A 27360-nucleotide genomic window follows, 5' to 3' on the forward strand; every position below is an offset into this window, starting at 1 on the left:
GTATTCAGCATTTCACTGTGAGGTCTACACCTGTTGTAGTCAGCATTTCACTGTGAGGTCTACTACACCTGTTGTATTCAGCATTTCACTGTAAGGTCTACTACACCTGTTGTATTCAGCATTTCACTGTAAGGTCTACTACACCTGTTGTATTCAGTATTTCACTGTGAGGTCTACTACACCTGTTGTATTCAGCATTTCACTGTAAGATCTACTACACCTGTTGTATTCAGCATTTCACTGTAAGGTCTACTACACCTGTTGTATTCAGCATTTCACTGTAAGGTCTACTACACCTGTTGTATTCAGCATTTCACTGTAAGGTCTACTACACCTGTTGTATTCAGCATTTCACTGTGAGGTCTACTACACCTGTTGTATTCAGCATTTCACTGTAAGGTCTACTACACCTGTTGTATTCAGCATTTCACTGTAAGGTCTACTACACCTGTTGTATTCAGCATTTCACTGTAAGGTCTACTACACCTGTTGTATTCAGCATTTCACTGTGAGGTCTACTACACCTGTTGTATTCAGCATTTCACTGTAAGGTCTACTACACCTGTTGTATTCAGCATTTCACTGTAAGGTCTACTACACCTGTTGTATTCAGCATTTCACTGTGAGGTCTACTACACCTATTGTATTCAGCATTTCACTGTAAGGTCTACTACACCTGTTGTATTCAGCATTTCACTGTAAGGTCTACTACACCTGTTGTATTCAGCATTTCGCTGTGAGGTCTACTACACCTGTTGTATTCAGCATTTCACTGTGAGGTCTACTACACCTGTTGTATTCAGCATTTCACTGTAAGGTCTACTACACCTGTTGTATTCGGCATTTCACTGTAATGTCTACTACACCTGTTGTATTCAGCATTTCACTGTAAGGTCTACTACACCTGTTGTATTCAGCATTTCACTGTAAGGTCTACTACACCTGTTGTATTCGGCATTTCACTGTAAGGTCTACTACACCTGTTGTATTCAGCATTTCACTGTAAGGTCTACTACACCTGTTGTATTCAGCATTTCACTGTAAGGTCTACTACACCTGTTGTATTCAGCATTTCACTGTAAGGTCTACACCTGTTGTATTCGGCGCACGTGACTAATAACATTTGATTTGATTTGAATTTGATCACTCTTTTGTTGCTGAGATTTTCCTGCACTGCAGGAAATGCTTGACATAAATAAATTCACTGAAAACCCGCACTAACATACTGTTGTTAAATGAACAGATTGGCACCTTTCATGTAGCTTACTTTTGTCCAGCTAATAGCCTAACCACCGATCAAGCAACATTATGGACTAAACGTTCAAATCCTGTTGCAGCAGGATTATTTTGCTGCGACAATAATGGTCCAAATTAAGATACTACACTTGTATAGGGAATATGGTGGTGTCAGTGTGTCCCAGCTGACCAATTAGGAGCTCTCTCTCAGCCAGCTGCCTCTGCAGGGCCAGATCTCAGAGGATCGTTTAGCCTATCCGAGACCTCCTCACAACAGAGTCAAAGACAGACTCCTTCCTAGAGGTATCTGTCTGTCATGTTGGGGATGGAGAGAGATCAGTGACTAGACAAAATGGATGGGTTGGCTCACTGCTCAGAGGAACAGTATGTATTGATTGGTGGGCTCACTGCTCAGAGGAACAGTATGTATTGATTGGTGGGCTCACTGCTCAGAGGAACAGTATGTATTGATTGGTGGGCTCACTGCTCAGAGGAACAGTATGTATTGATTGGTGGGCTCACTGCTCAGAGGAACAGTATGTATGGATGGGTGGGCTCACTGCTCAGAGGAACAGTATGTATTGATTGGTGGGCTCACTGCTCAGAGGAACAGTATGTATGGATGGGTGGGCTCACTGCTCAGAGCAACAGTATGTATTGATGGGTGGGCTCACTGCTCAGAGGAACAGTATGGATGGATGGGTGGGCTCACTGCTCAGAGGAACAGTATGTTTTGATGGGTGGGCTCACTGCTCAGAGGAACAGTATGTTTTGATGGGTGGGCTCACTGCTCAGAGGAACAGTATATATTGATGAGTGGGCTCACTGCTCAGAGGAACAGTATGGATGGATGGGTGGGCTCACTGCTCAGAGGAACAGTATGTATGGATGGGTGGGCTCACTGCTCAGAGGAACAGTATGTATTGATGAGTGGGCTCACTGCTCAGAGGAACAGTATGTATTGATGGGTTGGCTCACTGCTCAGAGGAACAGTATGGATGGATGGGTGGGCTCACTGCTCAGAGGAACAGTATGTATTGATGGGTGGGCTCACTGCTCAGAGGAACAGTATGTATTGATGGGTGGGCTCACTGCTCAGAGGAACAGTATGTATTGATGAGTGGGCTCACTGCTCAGAGGAACAGTATGTATTGATGGCTGGGCTCACTGCTCAGAGGAACAGTATGTATTGATGGGTGGGCTCACTGCTCAGAGGAACAGTATGTATTTATGAGTGGGCTCACTGCTCAGAGGAACAGTATGTATTGATGGGTGGGCTCACTGCTCAGAGGAACAGTATGTATTGATGGGTGGGCTCACTGCTCAGAGGAACAGTATGTATGGATGGGTGGGCTCACTGCTCAGAGGAACAGTATGTATTGATGGGTGGGCTCACTGCTCAGAGGAACAGTATGTATTTATGAGTGGGCTCACTGCTCAGAGGAACAGTATGTATTTATGAGTGGGCTCACTGCTCAGAGGAACAGTATGTATTGATGGGTGGGCTCACTGCTCAGAGGAACAGTATGTATTGATAGGTGGGCTCACTGCTCAGAGGAACAGTATGTATTGATGGGTTGGCTCACTGCTCAGAGGAACAGTATGGATGGATGGGTGGGCTCACTGCTCAGAGGAACAGTATGGATGGATGGGTGGGCTCACTGCTCAGAGGAACAGTATGTATTGATGGGTGGGCTCACTGCTCAGAGGAACAGTATGTATTGATGGGTTGGCTCACTGCTCAGAGGAACAGTATGGATGGATGGGTGGGCTCACTGCTCAGAGGAACAGTATATATTGATGGGTGGGCTCACTGCTCAGAGGAACAGTATGTACTGATGAGTGGGCTCACTGCTCAGAGGAACAGTATGTATTGATGGGTGGGCTCACTGCTCAGAGGAACAGTATGTATTGATGGGTGGGCTCACTGCTCAGAGGAACAGTATGTATTGATGGATTGGCTCACTGCTCAGAGGAACAGTATGTATTGATGGGTGGGCTCACTGCTCAGAGGAACAGTATGTATTGATGAGTGGGCTCACTGCTCAGAGGAACAGTATGTATTGATGAGTGGGCTCACTGCTCAGAGGAACAGTATGTATTGATGGGTGGGCTCACTGCTCAGAGGAACAGTATGTATTGATGGGTGGGCTCACTGCTCAGAGGAACAGTATGTATTGATGGGTGGGCTCACTGCTCAGAGGAACAGTATGTATTTATGGGTGGGCTCACTGCTCAGAGGAACAGTATGTATTGATGGGTGGGCTCACTGCTCAGAGGAACAGTATGTATTGATGGGTGGGCTCACTGCTCAGAGGAACAGTATGTATTGATGAGTGGGCTCACTGCTCAGAGGAACAGTATGTATTGATGGGTGGGCTCACTGCTCAGAGGAACAGTATGTATTGATGGGTGGGCTCACTGCTCAGAGGAACAGTATATATTGATGAGTGGGCTCACTGCTCAGAGGAACAGTATGTATTGATGGGTGGGCTCACTGCTCAGAGGAACAGTATATATTGATGAGTGGGCTCACTGCTCAGAGGAACAGTATGTATTGATGGGTTGGCTCACCGCTCAGAGGAACAGTATATATTGATGAGTGGGCTCACTGCTCAGAGGAACAGTATGTATTGATGGGTGGGCTCACCGCTCAGAGGAACAGTATATATTGATGAGTGGGCTCACTGCTCAGAGGAACAGTATGTATTGATGGGTGGGCTCACCGCTCAGAGGAACAGTATGTATTGATGGGTGGGCTCACTGCTCAGAGGAAGAGTATGTATTGATGGGTGGGCTCGGCTCATCTCGGCTCTCGTTGGTGGTATGAAGAGGGGACCAAAGCGCAGCGTGGAAAGTGTTCATGATATTTATTTACAAGAAACACTCAAACAAAAATAACAAATCCAAAAAACGAAAGCGAACAGTTCCGTCAGGCACAGACACTAAACAGAAAATAACACCCCACAAAACTCAAACGGAAAATCACAACTTATATATGAACCCCAATCAGAGACAACGATAGACAGCTGCCTCTGATTGGGAACCACACTCGGCAAAACAACAAAGAAATAGAAAGCATAGATTCTCCCACCCGAGTCACACCCTGACCTAACCAAACATAGAGAATAAATAAGGATCTCTAAGGTCAGGGCGTGACACTGTGACTAGAAAAGGTAGTGGTCCATATTGGGAACATGATGCCGTTTTGGATTTACCATGGCTCGTCTGTGAGGCTCAACAAGCCTGGTCAAAAGTAGTGCACTATTATAAGGGAATAGGGTGCCATTATGCTGTTTTGTATTTACCATGACTCTTCTGTGAGGCTCAACAAGCCTGGTCAAAAGTAGTGCACTATTAAGGGAATAGGATGCCATGATGGGCTTACCCCAGTGTACCCTCATCTCAGCCTGGTAATAAGCTATAGAAAGGACACCAGAGTGGAGCTACCCACTGAATCTGGTGATGGGCGTCCAGAGATCACATCTATAACCAGAGATCACATCTGTAACCAGAGATCACATCTGTAACCAGAGATCACATCTATAACCAGAGATCACATCTGTAAGAGATGTCATTGATGCGTCAAGTCAACCTTTTCTCCCCTAATTCCAGGGCTCGTACACTGAAGTCTACTCCGACCTCTACGCCTAACGGACTATATCTCTCTCCTTCTCCTCAGGTGTTCATCATTAATCTGCTGAGGGACAGCAAGTACTATCGCTTCTGCCCCGTTATGGACACTTACATCCAGAAGCACTTTGCTGGAGCGCTGGCTTACAAGTGAGTTTCCCTTGTGATGTCTGGTATTTATTTATTCCTTATTGTACCAGGTAAGTTGACTGAGAACACATTCTCATTTACAACAACGACCTGGGGAATAGTTACAGGGGAGAGGAATGAGCCAACTGGAAGTTGGGGATGATTAGGTAGCTGTGATGGTATGAGGGACAGATTGGGAATTTAGTCAGGACACCGGGGTTAACACCCCTACTCTTACGATAAGTGCCATGGGATATTTAGTGACCACAGAGAGTCAGAACACCTGTTTAACGTTCCATCCGAAAGACAGCACCCTACACAGGGCAATGTCCCTAATGACTGCCCTGGAGCATTGGACTATTTTTAATAGAGCAGAGGAATGAGTGCCTCCTACTGGCCCTCCAACACCACTGCCAGCAGTATCTGGTCTCCCATCTAGTGACCGACCAGGACCAACCCTGCTTAGCCTCAGAGGCAAGCCAGCAGTGGGATGCAGGGTGGTATGCTGCTGGCAATATATCTGTCTGGTATCTGTTTGGAGTCTACCTGTGGTAAATTAAATTTACATGATCTGAAAAGTCACACACCTGTCTATATAAGGTCCCACAGTTGACAATGCATATCCCCCGAGACATGATTGTGTCGAGGTACAGATCTGTGGAAGGGTTCCAAAAAATGTCTCTAGCATTGAATATCCCCAAGAACACAGTGGCCTCCATCATTCTTAAATGGAATAAGTCTCTTGCTAGAGCTTGCTGCCAAGTCAAACTGAGCATCGGGGGAGAAGGGCATTGGACAGAGCTCTAGAGTTCCTCTGTGGAGATGGGAGAACCTTCCAGAAGGACAACCATCTCTGCAGCCCTCCACCAATCAGGCCTTTATGGTAGAGTGGCCAGACAGAAGCCACTCCTCAGTAAAATGCACATGACAGTCCACTTGGAGTTTGCCAAAAGGCATCTAAAGACTCTCAGATCAGGAGAAACAAGATTCTCAGATCTGATGAAACCAAGATTGAACACTCTGGCCTAAATGTCAAGCGTCATGTCTGGAGGAAACTAGGCACCATCCCTTTGGTGAAGCATGGTGGTGGCAGCATCATGCTGCGGGGATGTCTTTCAGTAGCAGGGACTGGGAGACTAGTCAGGATCGAGGGAAAGATGAACGGAACAAAGTATAGAGAGATCCTTGATGAAAACTTGCTCCAGAGCGCTCAGGACCTCAGACTGGGGTGAAGGTTCACCTTCCAACAGGACAACAACCCTAATCACACAGCAAGACATTGCAGGACAATGCAGGAGTGGCTTCGGGACAAGTCTCTGAATGTCCTTGAGTGGCCCAGCCAGAGCCCGGACTTGAACCCGATCTAACATCTCTGGAGAGACCTGAAAATAGCTGTGCAGCGACGCTCCCCATCCAACCTGACAGAGCTTGAGAGGATCAACAGAGAAGAATTGAAGAAACTCCCCAAACTCAAAACTTGTAGGGTCATACCGAAGAAGACAGTGAAGAGGCTGTAATCACTGCTAAAATGTTTTTTTTTTTTTTGTTACGGTATTTGCTATGTCATTATGGGGTATTATTTGTAAACTGATGAGGGGTGGGGAAAAAACGATTTAATCTATTTTAGAATAAGGTTGTAACGTAACAAAACTTGTAAAAAGTAAAGGGATCTGAATACTTTCTAAATGAAGACCCCCTCACAGTTGCTGGTGTATGATTTGATGAAACTTCCTTGTCTTTCTCCAGAGAGTTGATCCGCTGTCTGAAGTGGTACATGGACCATTCTGCAGAGGTGGTGAAACAGAACCACATCCAGGAGGCCATGAGGGTAGGAGAACACGCTCCACTGAAAGTGACCATAGACATGGGATTTATGTTTTGAGTTAAGGGGGGTGCTAAAAATGTCCTTGACCATGTATGTGACCAGAAAAAAACTCTGTACCTTGGCTAAATAAATGACAAGGCTTAACGATTGTTCCTGGTTGTGAAAGAAATTGTCCGGAAAAAATCATTACATTGCATTTGAAATACCAGTACAGTGCAGTGTAAAATCTACAGTCATATGGAATGTGTTTGGGCGAGAAGGTCTACTCAGTAAGTTAGTTGACTAAAATATGAATAAAGCTTGCTCATTGCTTTATTATTATTATTATTTTAAATGCTGCAATGCAAATGTAAAAGTGTCCTGTGTAAATAATAGATTCACATGATGACTGTTTGAACCACCATACTGTCCTTAGAGAGCTTGTCTGTCTCCATCAATGTCTCATGGGTCCTGATGTCTGCGTCTCTGGCCCTCCTCAAATCCATTATGTCTGAAAACTATCACGGTGGACTGAATATTGTTTTATTTATTTAAAAAGTATCACACCATTTTAAAAGTTTTTATTTTTTATTTCTGATAAAAATCACAGTAGACTGAAACCACTGCATGTTTTTAATATTAATACATTATTAATTTTATTATTTAATTATTAATAAAAATGAATTATTTTCGACATAAAGAAAGTCATGCCCTTTTTTTTTTACACGTTGTTTATTAAAATCTTGATTTCCAGCTTTCACAAGTGAACAAGTCTTGGAAGTGTGGCATTGTCCTGTTGTCTCTCTTTCCCTCCTTGTGATTTCCTGCCCTGAGCCCAAATCTCACCCTTACACCTTCAGGATGTTCTCTTGGTCAAATGGCGAAGACGTTAGGTTGACGTGCAAGAGGTTTTCCATCCAACCAGTTACACTTTGTTAATACGTCTATGTCCTTATCTCCTCTCTCCCTTCCTCCTGCCCCAGGCTCTGGAGTACCTGTTGAAGTTCATTATCCAGTCTCGGATCCTGTATTCCCGTGCTACCTGTGGTGTGGACGAAGAACAGTTCAGAGCCAGCATCCAAGAGCTCTTCCAGTCCATCCGCTTTGTCCTCAGTCTGGACAGCCGTAGCTCCGAGACACTCGTTTTCACACAGGTCAGTGACCTAAACACACCCCAGAGGTCTAAACATTCTGACACACAGCAGGGTTTGAGAGACCTACACTGACCCCACCTCCAGTGTAATAACAGAATAGTAATGGTAATTGTAATAGCCAGTAGCCTTAGGCATGGCTAAATGTTGTTTAGATGCTAACTATTGTAATGTGCAGCTCTCTTCTTCTAGCTGGCCCCCACATATCAAGATAGCTGATTGTGTGTCTGTTTGTTGTCTTCTGACAACTTCATTGTCCCACCAGGACTAGGAAGTGAAGAGAGTCAATATGAATATTCTGAGATTCAACCACATAATCCATTTATACCATCAATCCGTCCTCCGTGACTTCACTGTTTACTCTCTTTTCAGCTCTGTGACCTCACTGTTTACTCTCTTTTCAGCTCTGTGACCTCACTGTTTACTCTCTTTTCAGCTCCGTGACTTCACTGTTTACTCTCTTTTCAGCTCTGTGACCTCACTGTTTACTCTCTTTTCAGCTCTGTGACCTCACTGTTTACTCTCTTTTCAGCTCTGTGACCTCACTGTTTACTCTCTTTTCAGCTCTGTGACCTCACTGTTTACTCTCTTTTCAGCTCCGTGACTTCACTGTTTACTCTCTTTTCAGCTCTGTGACCTCACTGTTTACTCTCTTTTCAGCTCTGTGACCTCACTGTTTACTCTCTTTTCAGCTCCGTGACTTCACTGTTTACTCTCTTTTCAGCTCTGTGACTTCACTGTTTACTCTCTTTTCAGCTCTGTGACCTCACTGTTTACTCTCTTTTCAGCTCTGTGACCTCACTGTTTACTCTCTTTTCAGCTCCGTGACTTCACTGTTTACTCTCTTTTCAGCTCTGTGACCTCACTGTTTACTCTCTTTTCAGCTCTGTGACCTCACTGTTTACTCTCTTTTCAGCTCCGTAACTTCACTGTTTACTCTCTTTTCAGCTCCGTGACTTCACTGTTTACTCTCTTTTCAGCTCTGTGACCTCACTGTTTACTCACTTTTCAGCTCCGTGACTTCACTGTTTACTCTCTTTTCAGCTCTGCAGCTGAAGAGTGTTCATTTTAAAATATACAGTAGTTAGTAAAATCCTTTTTTCTATTTAAATTTCTTTACAATCTAAAGTAGTTAGAATCCCTTTGCTACGGTATTTCAGTTCCTTTAATTAGTCTAATTTTCTCTATTTTCTTTATCTGCCTCCTTTGCCCCTGCTTTGTGTACTGCGTATGTTACCTCCTTCTCCTGTCCCTCTCCTGTCCCCTTCCTCTGGGACCCTCCCTGTCCCCTGACTGTCCTGTCCCCCCCGGTCAGACTCCTCAGGTCCCCCAGCCTGCCTCTGGACAGGGACAGCCCCCAGGCCCCATCAGCTGTACTCAGGCCTGGAGCTCCAACGCTCCTCGCCCCTCTCCTCTCTCAGTAAGTAGCTGTAGCCCTGGCACAATGGGGATCCTCTACCAAGTTCCGCCCGCTCACTCTGGCATCAAGCACCTTCCAACCAGCCTCCCAACCAACCAGCCTCCCAACCAACCAGCCTCCCAACCAACCAACCTCCCAACCAACCAGCCTCCCAACCAACCAACCTCCCAACCAACCAGCCTCCCAACCAACCAGCCTCCCAGCCAACCAACCTTCCAACCAACCAGCCTCCCAACCTCCCTACCAACCAACCACCAACCCCTTTTTATAAACAGCAAGAAACTCAAACATCCGCCGTCTAAGCTGTGAGCAGAAGAAATATGAGTCGGCGCAGAGAAGCACGTCGTTTCTCTTTGCTTATTTGAGCTATAATTGCCATAATATGGACTTGGTCTTTTACCAAATAGGGCTATCTTCTGTACACCACCCCTACCTTGTCACAACACAACTGATTGGCTCAAATTTCACAAATTAACAAGGCACACCTGTTAATTGCAATGCATTCCAGGTGACTACCTCATGAAGCTGGTTGATAGAATGCCAAGAGTGTGCAAAGCTGTCATCAAGGCAAAGGGTGGATACTTTGAAGAATCTCAAATATATATATCTCAAATAATATATATATATATATATATTTTGATTTGTTTAACCACTCCCGACCGGTCAAATCATACAGCGCCGGTGTGGCACAACAGTCTAAGACCCTGCATAGCAGTGCAAGCTGTGTTGCTACCGATGCTGGTTCAATACCCGTGCTGCCCTCGACTTGGAGACCCATGAGATATTTTGGTTTCTCTCCCTCTAAAAAAACAAATAAATAATTCTAAATAACAAACTGGCTTTATTTACAAATTAGTAACAATGTCTCACCCCATTTTCAAGAATGGCCTTTTTCTCGCTCATTTTAGATTATTTGAAAACGAAATCATCTCCAAAAATTTTAAGGGGCATTGCACTAATAATGGCGCTGACTAGGGAAACGTTCCCGCTGTGCTGTTCTCAGTGCCAGTCTGCACGTTCAAACTAAAACAGTGTCACTAATAATGGCATCTTTATGCTTTCATTAATAAAATTATAATAAAAATATTCTTTCAAAATGCTGATGTTTATTTAGTTATGGATAACATAATGAATTACTACGGGAATAAATATCACTGAATTACAGAACCAACCAACTCACCAATCAACCCCCCAACCAACTCACCAATCAACCCCTCAACCAACTCACCAATCAATCTCCCAGCCAACTCACCATTCAACCCCTCAACCAACTCACCATTCATGCCCCCAACCAACTCACCATTCAACCCCTCAACCAACTCACCAATCAATCTCCCAACCAACTCACCATTCAACCCCTCAACCAACTCACCAATCAATCTCCCAGCCAACTCACCAATCAACCCCTCAACCAACTCACCAATCAATCTCCCAACCAACTCACCATTCATGCCCCCAACCAACTCACCATTCAACCCCTCAACCAACTCACCAATCAATCTCCCAACCAACTCACCAATCAACCCCTCAACCAACTCACCAATCAATCTCCCAACCAACTCACCAATCAATCTCCCAACCAACTCACCATTCAACCCCTCAACCAACTCACCAATCAATCTCCCAACCAACTCACCAATCAACCCCTCAACCAACTCACCAATCAAAACAGAATGGAACCTTGTAAATGTATTTGGTTTGCCTCCTGTGTTTTTTTTAACCTTACAAACTCTTTTCCTACTCTTGCATCATCATGTCATGTCTTCCCTCGAGCCATGACTCTATGTGATTACTCTGTGTTATGATTCTATGTTATGACTATGTGTTATGATTCTATGTTATGACTATGTTATGACTCTGTGTTATGACTCTATGTTATGACTCTGTGTAATGACTCTGTGTAATGACTCTGTGTTATGACTCTATGTTATGACTCTATGTAATGACTCTGTGTAATGACTCTGTGTTATGACTCTGTGTAATGACTCTGTGTAATGACTCTGTGTAATGACTCTGTGTAATGACTCTGTTATGACTCTATGTTATGACTCTGTGTAATGACTCTGTGTTATGACTCTATGTTATGACTCTGTGTTATGACTGTGTGATGAGTCTGTGATGCCTGGCGTTCTTGGAGATCCTCACCACTTTTCCAGGACTGTCTTTGTGTCATTTGGACTGTTGGGCCATAGGTTGATTCATGGTACCTAGGAGCAAGAGGATCAATGTGAACGGGAAATTTCAAAAATCTATGAACGGGAAATTTCTGATTTTTGATAGGATATCCTTCAATTTCGATCTCGTAGTTTGTTGCTCGTTGGTACACTGGCCTGGTAGTCTGTCTCACACCCCCAAAATCACCCACACCACATCCCTGAGCCGTTGGTCCAGTGTGGAGTATGGAGCTGGTCAATCTCTCCCCATCTCTCCTCTATCTCTCCGCCTCCCTCTGTTTCTCCCCAACCCCCAGCCGTTGGTCCTGTGTGGAGTATGGAGCTGGTCACTCTCTCCCCATCTCTCCTCCATCTCTCAGCCTCCCTCTGTTTCTCCCCAACCCCCAGCCGTTGGTCCAGTGTGGAGTATGGAGCTGGTCACTCTCTCCCCATCTCTCCTCCATCTCTCAGCCTCCCTCTGTTTCTCCCCAACCCCCAGCCGTTGGTCCAGTGTGGAGTATGGAGCTGGTCCCTCTCTCCCCATCTCTCCTCCATCTCTCAGCCTCCCTCTGTTTCTCCCCACAACCCCTAGGCGGCGCTCCTGAACTCGTTCCCGGCCATCTTTGACGAACTGCTTCAGATGTTTACAGTCCAGGAAGTGGCAGAGTTCGTACGGGGCACGCTGGGCAGTATGCCAAGTACCGTACACATCGGACAGTCCATGGATGTGGTCAAACTGCAGTCCATCGCTCGCACCGTCGACAGTCGCCTCTTCTCCTTCCCAGGTATTTACCACTGGGATGACATTATGAACACTCAGACTTATGACCATTTTGATGCACAAGTTTTTTTGTTCAGAATTTTGGGGTGTTTTTACTTATAATATGTCAGTAAAAAGATCCACTTGGATGTGAATGGATGAAATACAGAAGGTATCGTTAACCGTGGTATAGGTTGGGCCTCCCGAGTGGCGCAGCTGTCTAAGGCACTGCATCGCAGTGCTTGAGGCGTCACTACAGACCCTGGTTCGATCCTAGGCTGTGTCACAGCCGGCCGTGTTGGGAGACCCATGAGGTGGCGCACAATTGGCCCAGCATCGTCCGGGTTAGGGAAGGGTTTGGCCCAGCGTCGTCTGGGTTAGGGGAGGGTTTGGCCCAGCGTCGTCCGGGTTAGGGGAGGGTTTGGCCCAGCGTCGTCCGGGTTAGGGGAGGGTTTGGCCCAGCGTCGTCCGGGTTAGGGGAGGGTTTGGCCCAGCGTCGTCCGGGTTAGGGGAGGGTTTGGCCCACCGTCGTCCGGGTTAGGGGAGGGTTTGGCCCAGCGTCGTCCGGGTTAGGGGAGACTTTGGCCGACCTGGATTTCCTTGTCCCATCGCCCTCTAGCAACTTTGTGTGGCGGGCCGGACGCCTGTAAGCTAACTACGGTCGCCAGCTGGACAGTGTTTCCTCCGACACATTGGTGCGGCTGGCTTCCGGGTTAAGCGTGCACTGTGTCAAGAAGCAATGCAGCTTGGCAGTGTCGTGTTTAGGAGGACGTATGGCTCTCGAACTTTGCCTCTCCCGAGTCTGTAGGGGAGTTGCATTGATGGGACAAGACTGTAACAACCAATTGGGGAGAAAAAAGGGGTAAAAAGTACCAAAAAAAATCGAAAACTGTTGTATCGGTCAATTATAGGTAAATTCTCAAAAAAAATCCTCTGTCCTTCTCTCTCTCTCTCTTTCTTTCTCTCTATCGCCGTGTGTCTCTCTCTCTCTGTGTATCTCTCTCTCTCAGAGTCTCGTAGGATCCTGCTTCCCGTGGTCCTACATCACATCCACCTCCACCTGAGACAGCAGAAAGAGCTGATCATCTGTTCTGGCATCCTCAGCAGTATCTTCTCCATCATCAAGACCAGCTCTCTGGTAAACTACTCTAGTCTCTATCTTCTCCATCATCAATACCAGCTCTCTGGTAAACTATCTCTATCTTCTCCATCATCAAGACCAGCTCTCTGGTAAACTATCTCTAGTCTCTATCTTCTCCATCATCAAGACCAGCTCTCTGGCAAACTACTCTAGTCTCTATCTTCTCCATCATCAAGACCAGCTCTCTGGTAAACTATCTCTAGTCTCTATCTTCTCCATCATCAAGACCAGCTCTCTGGTAAACTACTCTAGTCTCTATCTTCTCCATCATCAAGACCAGCTCTCTGGTAAACTACTCTAGTCTCTATCTTCTCCATCATCGAGACCAGCTCTCTGGTAAACTATCTGTAGTCTCTATCTTCTCCATCATCAAGACCAGCTCTCTGGTAAACTACTCTAGCCTCTATCTTCTCCATCATCGAGACCAGCTCTCTGGTAAACTATCTCTAGTCTCTATCTTCTCCATCATCGAGACCAGCTCTCTGGTAAACTACTCTAGTCTCTATCTTCTCCATCATCAAGACCAGCTCTCTGGTAAACTACTCTAGTCTCTATCTTCTCCATCATCAAGACCAGCTCTCTGGTAAACTATCTCTAGTCTCTATCTTCTCCATCATCAAGACCAGCTCTCTCGTAAACTATCTCTAGTCTCTATCTTCTCCATCATCAAGACCAGCTCTCTGGTAAACTATCTCTAGTCTCTATCTTCTCCATCATCAAGACCAGCTCTCTGGTAAACTATCTCTAGTCTCTATCTTCTCCATCATCAAGACCAGCTCTCTGGTAAACTATATCTAGTCTCTATCTTCTCCATCATCAAGACCAGCTCTCTGGTAAACTACTCTAGTCTCTATCTTCTCCATCATCAAGACCAGCTCTCTGGTAAACTATCTCTAGTCTCTATCTTCTCCATCATCAAGACCAGCTCTCTCGTAAACTATCTCTAGTCTCTATCTTTTCCATCATCAAGACCAGCTCTCTGGTAAACTATCTCTAGTCTCTATCTTCTCCATCATCAAGACCAGCTCTCTGGTAAACTATCTCTAGTCTCTATCTTCTCCATCATCAAGACCAGCTCTCTGGTAAACTATATCTAGTCTCTATCTTCTCCATCATCAAGACCAGCTCTCTGGTAAACTATTTCTATTTCTCAAAGCTGCTAATGAGAACCTTGACGACCTTGTACCTAGCCGGTGGGGATTCCGGTGGGGTGCCCCCACTCAGGCAGTGGCAGTGCTGGCAACACTAGCTGCAGTAACCCATGGGGAGGGGGTCACACTCGGACATTCAGAGAGGGGGTATATTATTGTGGCCCTGGTGGCACGAAATCAAGTCGGACTGCATGGAGATGCTTGGGAACATGGTCAAAATGGATGACCGTATTGTGGGTGTTTCAGGAAGAAGGTGTACATTTGACCTCCATCATTTAGGATGTGACAATGGTAAATAAATCTCTACATTTATGCTCATTTTTTGCGCGGTCTTGCAGGCCTTCTCATGCAGCTGCAACTGCAAGTACATTTGTAAATCATGATCCATCTTGAGTTGGGCTCTGGGATGGTGCAATTGTTGAGAGGGTGAGCTTATGGTTGTGTGGGGGTAAGGGCTGAATGTGTGTGGGTGTATGTGTGTATCCCACAACTGTTGCGAATGAAGAAGTAAAAGATGTTAGGGACTATAGAGGATGATTCACAGCAATATGTAATAAAAATAGAGGTGAGGGCGATGGAAATGCATTTGGCAATGGATCTGCTTCGGTTCGGTGGATGGCGCTGTGTGCACTTTTCGAAGGATGGATCCCAGTCGGTCCGGGGCTGTGCGATGCGGGGGGTCGGGGGTGGTCTGCCGGTCATTGGGATGACAACCCAACTCGAGATGGGGGCTTTTGGCGGGTGGAATAGTGGGGACCAATTGGAGGTTTGCTTAGTGGAGATGCAAATGTCATGGTACAACTATATAGACACTCAATCATTATGTTACTTTTTAATAGGACGTTTACAAACATATATTTTGATAAAAATAATTGAAAGGTGTGTCTCATTATGGTAAGTGGTGAAATAAGTATAGCCAGTTACAATTGTAATGGCTTAGCAGATAATAAGAAAAGACGATCAGTATTTACCTGGCTAAAAGAGAAGGATTATAATATCTACTGTTTACAGGAAACCCATTCGACAGTTTTAGATGAAGTTTTGTGGAAAAAGAACTGGGGGGGCGAAATATATTTCTCCCATGGGCAAAGAAATTCAAAAGGGGTGATGGTTTTAATTAATAATAACTTTGATCCAAATGTGCAACTTGTCCAAACAGATCCTCAAGGTAGATGGATTATTTTAAATATGTTATTGGACAATAAACATATATGGCTTATTAACCTATACGGTCCGAATAATGATGATCCAAGCTTCTTTGACAATATATATAAGAATGTATCAACTCTACAAGCAACACTAGACTCTATTATTATAGTGGGAGATTTTAATACGGTCTTAAATACCTCTATGGACCGGAAAGGAAATCACACTACAAACTATCACCCTCAGGCACTTAAGGAAATCAGGAATGTCATGGATATATTGGAATTAGTGGATATATGGAGACTTAAATACCCTGACCTAGTGAGATATACATGGCGGAGGCTTAATCAAGCTAGTCGCCTTGACTACTTTCTTATATCATTCTCTCTGGCACCAAAAGTTAAAAAGTGTTTGATAGGGGACAGAATGCGGTCGGACCATCACATAATTGGCATATATATTACTCTTACAGAATTTCCACGTGGGCGAGGATATTGGAAATTTAATCAAAGCCTACTAGATGATAAATTGTTTAGAACTAGGACAGAAGAATTTATAACTGACTTTTTTAGACATAACATAGGTACAGCAGATCCCCATATTGTATGGGACACTTTTAAGTGTGGCTTTAGAGGCCATGCAATTCAGTACTCATCTATAAAACAAAAGCAATTTCGATCAAAAGAGTCCATATTAACAAAGGAAATTGAAGGACTAACAGTACAGTTAGATAACAATAAAAACGGTACCATAGAGGCACAGAATAAGTTAGAGGAAAAACAAAAAGAAATGGAGGAACTTATTCAAGAAAGATCCAGTGTAATATATTACAAAAATAAAGCGAACTGGATGGAATATGGGGAAAAATGCACCAAATTATTTTTCAATCTTCAATATAGAAATGCTACCAAAAAAAACGTATTAAAACTTGTTACAAATGATGGAGTCACGCATGATTCACCAAATGATATTTTGAAAGAGGAAGTAAAGTACTTTAAGAATATATTTTCGTTTCAGGCTCCTCCATCTCCACTAACTGAAACTAATTGTATGGATTTTTTCCCTAATAATAATGTAAAATTAACATCTGTACAGAAAGACTCATGTGAAGGCCTAATTACAGAGGAGGAACTACTTGATGCAATTGGGGCCTTTAAGGATGGGAAAACTCCAGGACTGGATGGCATACCAGTGGAAGTATACAAACATTTTTTTGATATACTCAAAGGACCATTATTAGCTTGTTTTAACCACTCCTATATAAATGATAGATTATCAGACACGCAACAAGAAGGTGTGATATCATTATTACTGAAACAGGACCCAAGTGGTATATATAAAGATCCAGTCCATTTAAAAAATTGGAGACCTCTTACACTTCAGTGTTGTGATGCAAAAATCCTAGCAAAATGCTTGGCGCATAGAATAAAAAAAGTTTTGTCAGATATTATTCATCCTAATCAGACAGGTTTTTTACATGGACGATACATTGGAGATAATATAAGGCAAGTACTGGAAACAATAGAACACTATGAAATATCGGGGACACCAGGCCTGGTTTTCATAGCTGATTTTGAAAAGGCTTTTGATAAAGTACGACTGGAGTTTATATATAAATGCCTAGAATATTTCAATTTTGGGGAATCTCTTATAAAATGGGTAAAAATTATGTATAGTAACCCTAGGTGTAAAATAGTAAATAATGGCTACATCTCAGAAAGTTTTAAACTATCTAGAGGAGTAAAACAAGGTTGTCCACTATCGGCATATCTATTTATTATTGCCATCGAAATGTTAGCTGTTAAAATTAGATCAAACATTAATATTAAGGGATTAGAAATCCAGGGCCTAAAAACTAAGGTGTCATTGTATGCTGATGATTCATGTTTTCTTTTAAAACCACAACTAGAATCTCTCCACGGCCTCTTAGAGGATCTAGATACATTTGCTATCCTCTCTGGATTAAAACCAAATTATGATAAATGTACCATATTACGTATTGGATCACTAAAAAATACACATTTTACATTGCCATGTAGTTTACCAATTAAATGGTCTGACGGTGATGTGGACATACTCGGTATACAAATCCCAAAAGAAAGAAATGATCTCACTCCAATAAATTTTTATAGAAAGTTAGCAAAAATAGATAAGATCTTGCTACCATGGAAAGGAAAATACCTGTCTATTTGTGGGAAAATCACCCTGATTAACTCTTTAATCATATCACAGTTTACCTATTTGCTTATGGTTTTGCCTACACCTAGTGACCTGCTTTTTAAATTATATGAACAAAAAATATTCAATTTTATTTGGAACGGCAAGCCAGATAAAATTAAAAGGGCCTATTTATATAACGAATATGAATTCGGAGGGCAGAAATTATTAAATATTAAAGCATTAGACCTCTCACTAAAGGCATCAGTCATACAAAAGTTATACTTAAATCCAAACTGGTTCTCTAGTAGATTGGTACGAATGTCTCATCCTATGTTCAAGAAGGGCCTTTTTCCCTTTATTCAGATTACACCTGCTCACTTTCGGTTGCTTGAAAAGGAAATAATCTCCAAAATATCTTTATTTTTTAAGCAAGCCTTAGAAAGTTGGTTGCAATTTCAGTTTAATCCACCTGAAAGGACGGAACAAATAGTACAACAAATCTTGTGGTTAAATTCAAATATAGTAATTGATAAAAAAACTGTATTTATCGAAGAAATGTTTAAAAAAGGTATAATTTTTGTGAATGATATCATAAATAGGACTGGTGGAGTAATGTCACACATGCAGCTAACACAGACATATGGAAATGTCTGCTCTACCCAAAATTACAACCAATTAATTGCAGCATTACCACAAAAATGGAAGAGGCAGGTGGAAGGGGATAAAAGTAAGGAACTTGTATGTCGGCCTTATATTAAAGAACATAAATGGTTAAAGAAAAGTGTGATAAATAAAAACATATACCAATTTCATTTAAGGATCAAAAAACTTACAGCTGTGCCATATAAATTGCAAAATAGTTGGGAAGAGATTTTCGATGTACCCATTCCATGGCACATGGTGTATGAATTGATACGCAAAACAACGCCGGATTCAAAACTTCGAATTTTTCAATTTAAATTATTGTACAAAATTCTTGCAACTAATAGAATGTTATATATATGGGGGATACAATCTTCCCAGCTCTGTAGATTCTGCTGTGAGGAGGCAGAGTCATTAGACCATTTATTTTGGTATTGTCCGCATGTAGCTCGTTTTTGGTCACAGGTCCAGGAATGGTTGAAGAATTGCAACATTTGCGTAGAACTAACGCTACAGATAGCAATACTGGGGGATTTGAAAAGCCATAGTCAATCAATCAATAATATAATAATTATTTTAGCAAAAATGTTTATTTTTAATTTACAATCCGTGGAAGCTATGAGAATAGGAAGATTCAAATCTTTTGTGAAGCATCACAGCACAGTTGAAAAATATATGGCAAATAAAAATCCGAAATGGATGATGTTGGAAGATAGATGGGAAAGGTTGAGTGGAGCTGAAGGGTGGGACTAATAACAAGATAAACAATGTAGGGCATACGGGATCTGTGAAATGTGTATAGGTGCGGAGCTATTGTGAAATAGCACAGTTACAAGTGGAAATCAAACTGGATGGACAACAGAAATAGAGGAAGGACTAAGAACAAACAAGAGAGAACTATTATAAAGTAGACTGTGTCTGTAAAATGTGTATAAGATGTATAAATTGAAGGTAAAAACAGAAATGTTTATCAGTTTACTCCAATTGGGGGATCGGTGGTAGGGTTTGCGGGGAATAATAATAAAGGTATACTCTTTAAAAAAGTATGTATGTCTATGTAGGTATGTGTATATGTGTATATGTATGCATACGTGAATGGATATATATATTTACCCCAAAAAATATGGGGGATTGGAAATGATGCAGACAATTACATTGGAAGCAACATTCTTTCCGCAATATTAAGCTGATCCACCCCACAAAAAAAAAAAAAAAAAAGAAAAAAAAAAAAAAAAAAAAACTATTTCTAGTCCGTACCATACAAACAGGACAAATATAATTACACATCCTGGCGTCAGGTTCTAGTATGATTAACAATTGTATACAGACAGATTATTTACACTTATAATTCACTGTATCACAATTCCAGTGGGTCAGACGTTTGCATACACTAAGTTGACTGTGCCTTTAAACAGCTTGGAAAATTCCAGAAAATTATGTCATGGCTTTAGAAGCTTCTGATAGGCTAATTGACATAATTTGAGTCAATTAGAGGTGTACCTGTGGATGTATTTCAAGTTCTACCTTCAAACTCAGTGCCTGAGTTTTCATGGGAAAATCATGGGAAAATCAAAAGAAATCAGCCAAGACTTCAGAAAAAAAATTGTAGACCTCCACAAGTCTGGCTCATCCTTGGGTGCAATTTCCAAACGCCTGAAGGTATCATGTTCATCTGTACAAACAATAGTACGCAAGTATAAACACCATAGGACCACGCAGCCGTCATACCGCTCAGGAAGGAGACGCGTTCTGTCTCCTATAGATGAACGTACTTTGGGGCGAAAAGTGCAAATCAATCCCAGAACAACAGCAAAGGACCTTGTGAAGATGCTGGAGGAAACAGGTACAAAAGTATCTATATCCACAGTAAAACGAGTCCTATATCGACGTAACCTGAAAGACCGCTCAGCAAGGACGAAGCCACTGCTCTAAAACCGCCATAAAAAAGCCAGACTACGGTTTGCAACTGCACATGGGGACAAAGATCGTACTTTTTGGGGACATGCCTGTGGTCTGATGAAACAAAAATATAACTGTTTGGCCATAATGACCATCATTATGTTTGGAGGAAAAAGGGGGACGCTTGCAAGCCGAAGAACACCATCCCAACCGTGAAGCACGGGGGTGGCAGCATCATGTTGTGGGGGTGCTCTGCTGCAGGAGGGACTGGTGCACTTCACAAAATAGATGGCATCATGAGGTAGGAAAATTATGTGGATATATTGAAGCAACATCTCAAGACATCAGTCATGAAGTTAAAGCTTGCTCGCAAATTGGTCTTTCAAATGGACAATGACCCCAAGCATACTTCCAAAGTTGTGGCAAAATGGCTTAAGGACAACAAAGTCAAGGTATTGGAGTACAAAGTCAAGGTAAAGGAAATAATCTCCAAAATATCTTTATTTTTTAAACAAGCCTTAGAAAGTTGGTTGCAATTTCAGTTTAATCCACCTGAAAGGACGGAACAAATAGTACAACAAATATTGTGGTTAAATTCAAATATAGTAATTGATAAAAAAACTGTATTTATCGAAGAAATGTTTAAAAAAGGTATAATTTTTGTGAATGATATCATAAATAGGACTGGTGGAGTTATGTCACACATGCAGCTAACACAGACATATGGAAATGTCTGCTCTACCCAAAATTACAACCAATTAATTGCAGCATTACCACAAAAATGGAAGAGGCAAGTAGAAGGGGAAAAAAGTAAGGAACTTGTATGTCGGCCCTGTATTAAAGAACATAAATGGTTAAAGAAAAGTGTGATAAATAAAAACATATACCAATTTCATTTAAGGACCAAAAAACTGACAGCTGTGCCATATAAATTGCAAAATAGTTGGGAAGAGATGTTCGATGTACCCATTCCATGGCACATGGTTTATGAATTGATACGCAAAACAACACCGGATTCAAAACTTCGAATTTTTCAATTTAAATTATTGTACAAAATTCTTGCAACTAATAGAATGTTATATATATGGGGTATACAATCTTCCCAGCTCTGTAGATTCTGCTGTGAGGAGGCAGAGTCATTAGACCATTTATTTTGGTATTGTCCATATGTAGCTCGTTTTTGGTCACAGGTCCAGGAATGGCTGAAGAATTGCAACATTTGCCTAGAACTAACGCTACAGATAGCAATACTGGGGGATTTGAAAAGCCATAGTCAATCAATCAATAATATAATAATTATTTTAGCAAAAATGTTTATTTTTAATTTACAATCTGTAGAAGCTATGAGAATAGGAAGGTTCAAATCTTTTGTGAAGCATCACAGCACAGTTGAAAAATATATGGCAAATAAAAATCCGAAATGGATGATGTTGGAAGATAGATGGGAAGGGTTGAGTGGAACTGAAGGGTGGGACTAATAACAAGATAAACAATGTAGGGCATACGGGATCTGTGAAATGTGTATAGGTGCGGAGCTTTTGTGAAATAGCACAGTTACAAGTGGAAATAAAATTGGATGGACAACAGAAATAGAGGAAGGACTAAGAACAAACAAGAGAGAACTATTATAAAGTAGTCTGTGTCTGTAAAATAGGTATAAGATGTATAAATTGAAGGTAAAAGCAGAAGTGTTTATTAGTTTACTCCAATTGGGGGAGCGGTGGTAGGGTTGCGGGGAATAATAATAAAGGTATATTCTTTAAAAAAGTATGTATGTCTATAAAAAAAAAAAAAAAAAAAAAAAAAAAGGTATTGGAGTGGCCATCACAAAGCCCTGAACTCAATCCTATAGAAAATGTGTGGGCAGAACTGAAAAAGCGTGTGCTAGCAAGGAGGCCTACAAACCTGACTCAGTTACACAAGCTCTGTCAGGAGGAATGGGCCAAAATTCACCCAATTTATTATGGGAAACTTGTGGAAGGCTACCCGAAACATTTGACCCAAGTTAAACAATTGAAAGGCAATGCTACCAAATACTAATTGAGTATATGTAAACTTCTGACACACTGGGAATGTGATGAAAGAAATTAAAGCTGAAATAAATAATTATCTCTACTATTATTCTGACATTTAACATTCTTGAAATAAAATGGTGATCCTAACTGACCTAAAACAGGGAATTTTTATTTGGATTAAATGTCAGGAAATGTGAAAAACTTAAATTTGTGAAGTGGTTGAAAAACGAGTTTTAATGACTCCTACCTACGTAAGTGTATGTAAACTTCTGACTTCAACTGTATAATATACTTGGACAATGAAAGAGACATTTAAGAGTTAAAGTCCAGATGTTGTTCATGTACAGTAGGATTCCTGTGGTCCTCCAGGAGGTTTTCTTCATGTACAGTAGGATTCCTGTGGTCTTCCTGGAGGTTTTCTTCATGTACAGTAGGATTCCTGTGGTCCTCCAGGAGGTCTTCATGTACAGTAGGATTCCTGTGGTCTTCCTGGAGGTTTTCTTCATGTACAGTAGGATTCCTGTGGTGTTCCTGGAGGTTTTCTTCATGTACAGTAGGATTCCTGTGGTCCTCCAGGAGGTCTTCATGTACAGTAGGATTCCTGTGGTCTTCCTGGAGGTTTTCTTCATGTACAGTAGGATTCCTGTGGTCCTCCAGGAGGTCTTCATGTACAGTAGGATTCCTGTGGTTCTCCAGGAGGTCTTCATGTACAGTAGGATTCCTGTGGTCTTCCAGGAGGTCTTCATGTACAGTAGGATTCCTGTGGTCTTCCAGGAGGTCTTCATGTACAGTAGGATTCCTGTGGTCTTCCTGGAAGTTTTCTTCATGTACAGTAGGATTCCTGTGGTCCTCCAGGAGGTCTTCATGTACAGTAGGATTCCTGTGGTCTTCCTGGAGGTTTTCTTCATGTACAGTAGGATTCCTGTGGTCTTCCTGGAGGTTTTCTTCATGTACAGTAGGATTCCTGTGGTCTTCCTGGAGGTTTACTTCATGTACGGTAGGATTCCTGTGGTCCTCCAGGAGGTCTTCATGTACAGTAGGATTCCTGTGGTCTTCCTGGAGGTTTTCTTCATGTACAGTAGGATTCCTGTGGTTTTCCAGGAGGTCTTCATGTACAGTAGGATTCCTGTGGTCCTCCAGGAGGTCTTCATGTACAGTAGGATTCCTGTGGTGTTCCTGGAGGTTTTCTTCATGTACAGTAGGATTCCTGTGGTCCTCCAGGAGGTCTTCATGTACAGTAGGATTCCTGTGGTCTTCCTGGAGGTTTTCTTCATGTACAGTAGGATTCCTGTGGTCCTCCAGGAGGTCTTCATGTACAGTAGGATTCCTGTGGTGTTCCTGGAGGTTTTCTTCATGTACAGTAGGATTCCTGTGGTCTTCCAGGAGGTCTTCATGTACAGTAGGATTCCTGTGGTCTTCCTGGAAGTTTTTTTCATGTACAGTAGGATTCCTGTGGTCCTCCAGGAGGTCTTCATGTACAGTAGGATTCCTGTGGTCTTCCTGGAGGTTTTCTTCATGTACAGTAGGATTCCTGTGGTCTTCCTGGAGGTTTTCTTCATGTACAGTAGGATTCCTGTGGTCTTCCTGGAGGTTTACTTCATGTACGGTAGGATTCCTGTGGTCCTCCAGGAGGTCTTCATGTACAGTAGGATTCCTGTGGTCTTCCTGGAGGTTTTCTTCATGTACAGTAGGATTCCTGTGGTCTTCCTGGAGGTTTACTTCATGTACGGTAGGATTCCTGTGGTCCTCCAGGAGGTCTTCATGTACAGTAGGATTCCTGTGGTCTTCCTGGAGGTTTTCTTCATGTACAGTAGGATTCCTGTGGTTTTCCAGGAGGTCTTCATGTACAGTAGGATTCCTGTGGTGTTCCTGGAGGTTTTCTTCATGTACAGTAGGATTCCTGTGGTCCTCCAGGAGGTCTTCATGTACAGTAGGATTCCTGTGGTCTTCCTGGAGGTTTTCTTCATGTACAGTAGGATTCCTGTGGTCCTCCAGGAGGTCTTCATGTACAGTAGGATTCCTGTGGTGTTCCTGGAGGTTTTCTTCATGTACAGTAGGATTCCTGTGGTCTTCCAGGAGGTCTTCATGTACAGTAGGATTCCTGTGGTCTTCCTGGAAGTTTTTTTCATGTACAGTAGGATTCCTGTGGTCCTCCAGGAGGTCTTCATGTACAGTAGGATTCCTGTGGTCTTCCTGGAGGTTTTCTTCATGTACAGTAGGATTCCTGTGGTCTTCCTGGAGGTTTTCTTCATGTACAGTAGGATTCCTGTGGTCTTCCTGGAGGTTTACTTCATGTACGGTAGGATTCCTGTGGTCCTCCAGGAGGTCTTCATGTACAGTAGGATTCCTGTGGTCTTCCTGGAGGTTTTCTTCATGTACAGTAGGATTCCTGTGGTCTTCCTGGAGGTTTACTTCATGTACGGTAGGATTCCTGTGGTCCTCCAGGAGGTCTTCATGTACAGTAGGATTCCTGTGGTCTTCCTGGAGGTTTTCTTCATGTACAGTAGGATTCCTGTGGTTTTCCAGGAGGTCTTCATGTACAGTAGGATTCCTGTGGTCCTCCAGGAGGTCTTCATGTACAGTAGGATTCCTGTGGTGTTCCTGGAGGTTTTCTTCATGTACAGTAGGATTCCTGTGGTCCTCCAGGAGGTACTCATGTACAGTAGGATTCCTGTGGTCTTCCAGGAGGTCTTCATGTACAGTAGGATTCCTGTGGTCTTCCTGGAGGTTTTCTTCATGTACAGTAGGATTCCTGTGGTCTTCCTGGAGGTTTACTTCATGTACGGTAGGATTCCTGTGGTCCTCCAGGAGGTCTTCATGTACAGTAGGATTCCTGTGGTCTTCCTGGGGGTTTTCTTCATGTAAAGTAGGATTCATGTGGTTTTCCAGGAGGTCTTCATGTACAGTAGGATTCCTGTGGTCTTCCTTGAGGTTTTCTTCATGTACAGTAGGATTCCTGTGGTCTTCCTGGAGGTTTACTTCATGTACAGTAGGATTCCTGTGGTCCTCCAGGAGGTCTTCATGTACAGTAGGATTCCTGTGGTCTTCCTGGAGGTTTACTTCATGTACAGTAGGATTCCTGTGGTTTTCCAGGAGGTCTTCATGTACAGTAGGATTCCTGTGGTCTTCCTGGAGGTTTTCTTCATGTACAGTAGGATTCATGTGGTTTTCCAGGAGGTCTTCATGTACAGTAGGATTCCTGTGGTCCTCCAGGAGGTCTTCATGTACAGTAGGATTCCTGTGGTCTTCCTGGAGGTTTTCTTCATGTACAGTAGGATTCCTGTGGTTTTCCAGGAGGTCTTCATGTACAGTAGGATTCCTGTGGTCTTCCTGGAGGTTTTCTTCATGTACAGTAGGATTCCTGTGGTTTTCCAGGAGGTCTTCATGTACAGTAGGATTCCTGTGGTCCTCCAGGAGGTCTTCATGTACAGTAGGATTCCTGTGGTCTTCCTGGAGGTTTTCTTCATGTACAGTAGGATTCCTGTGGTCCTCCAGGAGGTCTTCATGTACAGTAGGATTCCTGTGGTCCTCCAGGAGGTCTTCATGTACAGTAGGATTCCTGTGGTCTTCTTCACCCAGGAGAGGGTACACATTGATTTCCCATGTATTCCTATCTCCCTCTAGGACACCCCAGTGCAGGAGGAGGTAGAGATGATGGTGGAATCTCTTCTGGATGTGCTTCTCCAGACCCTGCTAGCCATCATGACCAAGTCTCAGTCCCAGGAGGCGGTAAGAGGCCATCGCTGCCCACAGTGCACGGCTGAGATCACTGTTAGTAACTAACAATCTGCTTCTACTATCCATCTACTTCATCCTCCTCTACTCTCCAGACTTCATCTCTCTCTCTTTCATCAACCTGGTCCTAATCATCTCTATTATCCCCCTCACATCCCCCTCTCCTGTCTCTACATGTTTCCCCCTTATTTCCCCCACTCCTGTCTCTACATGTTTCCCCGTCACCTCTCCTGTCTCCGCATGTTTCCCCCTCACCACTCCTGTCTCTGCATGTTTCCCCCTCACCACTCCTGTCTCTGCATGTTTCCCCCTCACCTCTCCCGTCTCTACATGTTTCCCCCTCACCTCTCCTGTCTCCGCATGTTTCCCCCTCACCACTCCTGTCTCTGCATGTTTCCCCCTCACCTCTCCTGTCTCCGCATGTTTCCCCCTCACCACTCCTGTCTCTGCATGTTTCCCCCTCACCACTCCTGTCTCTACATGTTTCCCCCTCACCTATCCTGTCTCTACATGTTTCCCCCTCACCTCTCCTGTCTCTACATGTTTCCCCCTCACCTCTCCTGTCTCTACATGTTTCCCCCTCACCTCTCCTGTCTCTACTTGTTTCCCCCTCACCTCTCCTGTCTCTACTTGTTTCCCCCTCACCTCTCCTGTCTCTACATGTTTCCCCCTCACCTCTCCTGTCTCTACATGTTTCCCCCTCACCACTCCTGTCTCTACATGTTTCCCCCTCACCTCTCCTGTCTCTACATGTTTCCCCCTCACCTCTCCTGTCTCTACATGTTTCCCCCTCACCTCTCCTGTCTCTACATGTTTCCCCCTCACCTCTCCTGTCTCTACATGTTTCCCCCTCACCACTCCTGTCTCTGCATGTTTCCCCCTTATTTCCCCCACTCCTGTCTCTGCATGTTTCCCCCTCACCTCTCCTGTCTCTACATGTTTCCCCCTCACCTCTCCTGTCTCTGCATGTTTCCCCCTCACCACTCCTGTCTCTGCATGTTTCCCCCTCACCTCTCCTGTCTCTACATGTTTCCCCCTCACCTCTCCTGTCTCTACATGTTTCCCCCTCACCTCTCCTGTCTCTACATGTTTCCCCCTCACCACTCCTGTCTCTACTTGTTTCCCCCTCACCTCTCCTGTCTCTGCATGTTTCCCCCTCACCTCTCCTGTCTCTACATGTTTCCC

At 43.4% G+C, this 27360-nt stretch overlaps 1 protein-coding gene across 1 annotated transcript in view; it reads left to right on the forward strand.

The window, feature by feature from the left end:
* Positions 1-27360, forward strand: part of LOC120036313 (dedicator of cytokinesis protein 3-like) — a 296634-nt gene that overhangs the window by 200696 nt on the left and 68578 nt on the right. The window contains exons 20-25 of the mRNA XM_038982785.1: positions 4919-5019; positions 6745-6826; positions 7786-7956; positions 12119-12311; positions 13297-13424; positions 26065-26211. Coding sequence (XP_038838713.1) covers positions 4919-5019; positions 6745-6826; positions 7786-7956; positions 12119-12311; positions 13297-13424; positions 26065-26211 — 822 coding nt within the window. The remainder of the gene's footprint in view (positions 1-4918; positions 5020-6744; positions 6827-7785; positions 7957-12118; positions 12312-13296; positions 13425-26064; positions 26212-27360) is intronic.

This window comes from Salvelinus namaycush, unplaced genomic scaffold (assembly GCF_016432855.1).
Source record: "Salvelinus namaycush isolate Seneca unplaced genomic scaffold, SaNama_1.0 Scaffold13, whole genome shotgun sequence".
NCBI classification, from domain to species: Eukaryota; Metazoa; Chordata; class Actinopteri; order Salmoniformes; family Salmonidae; genus Salvelinus; species Salvelinus namaycush.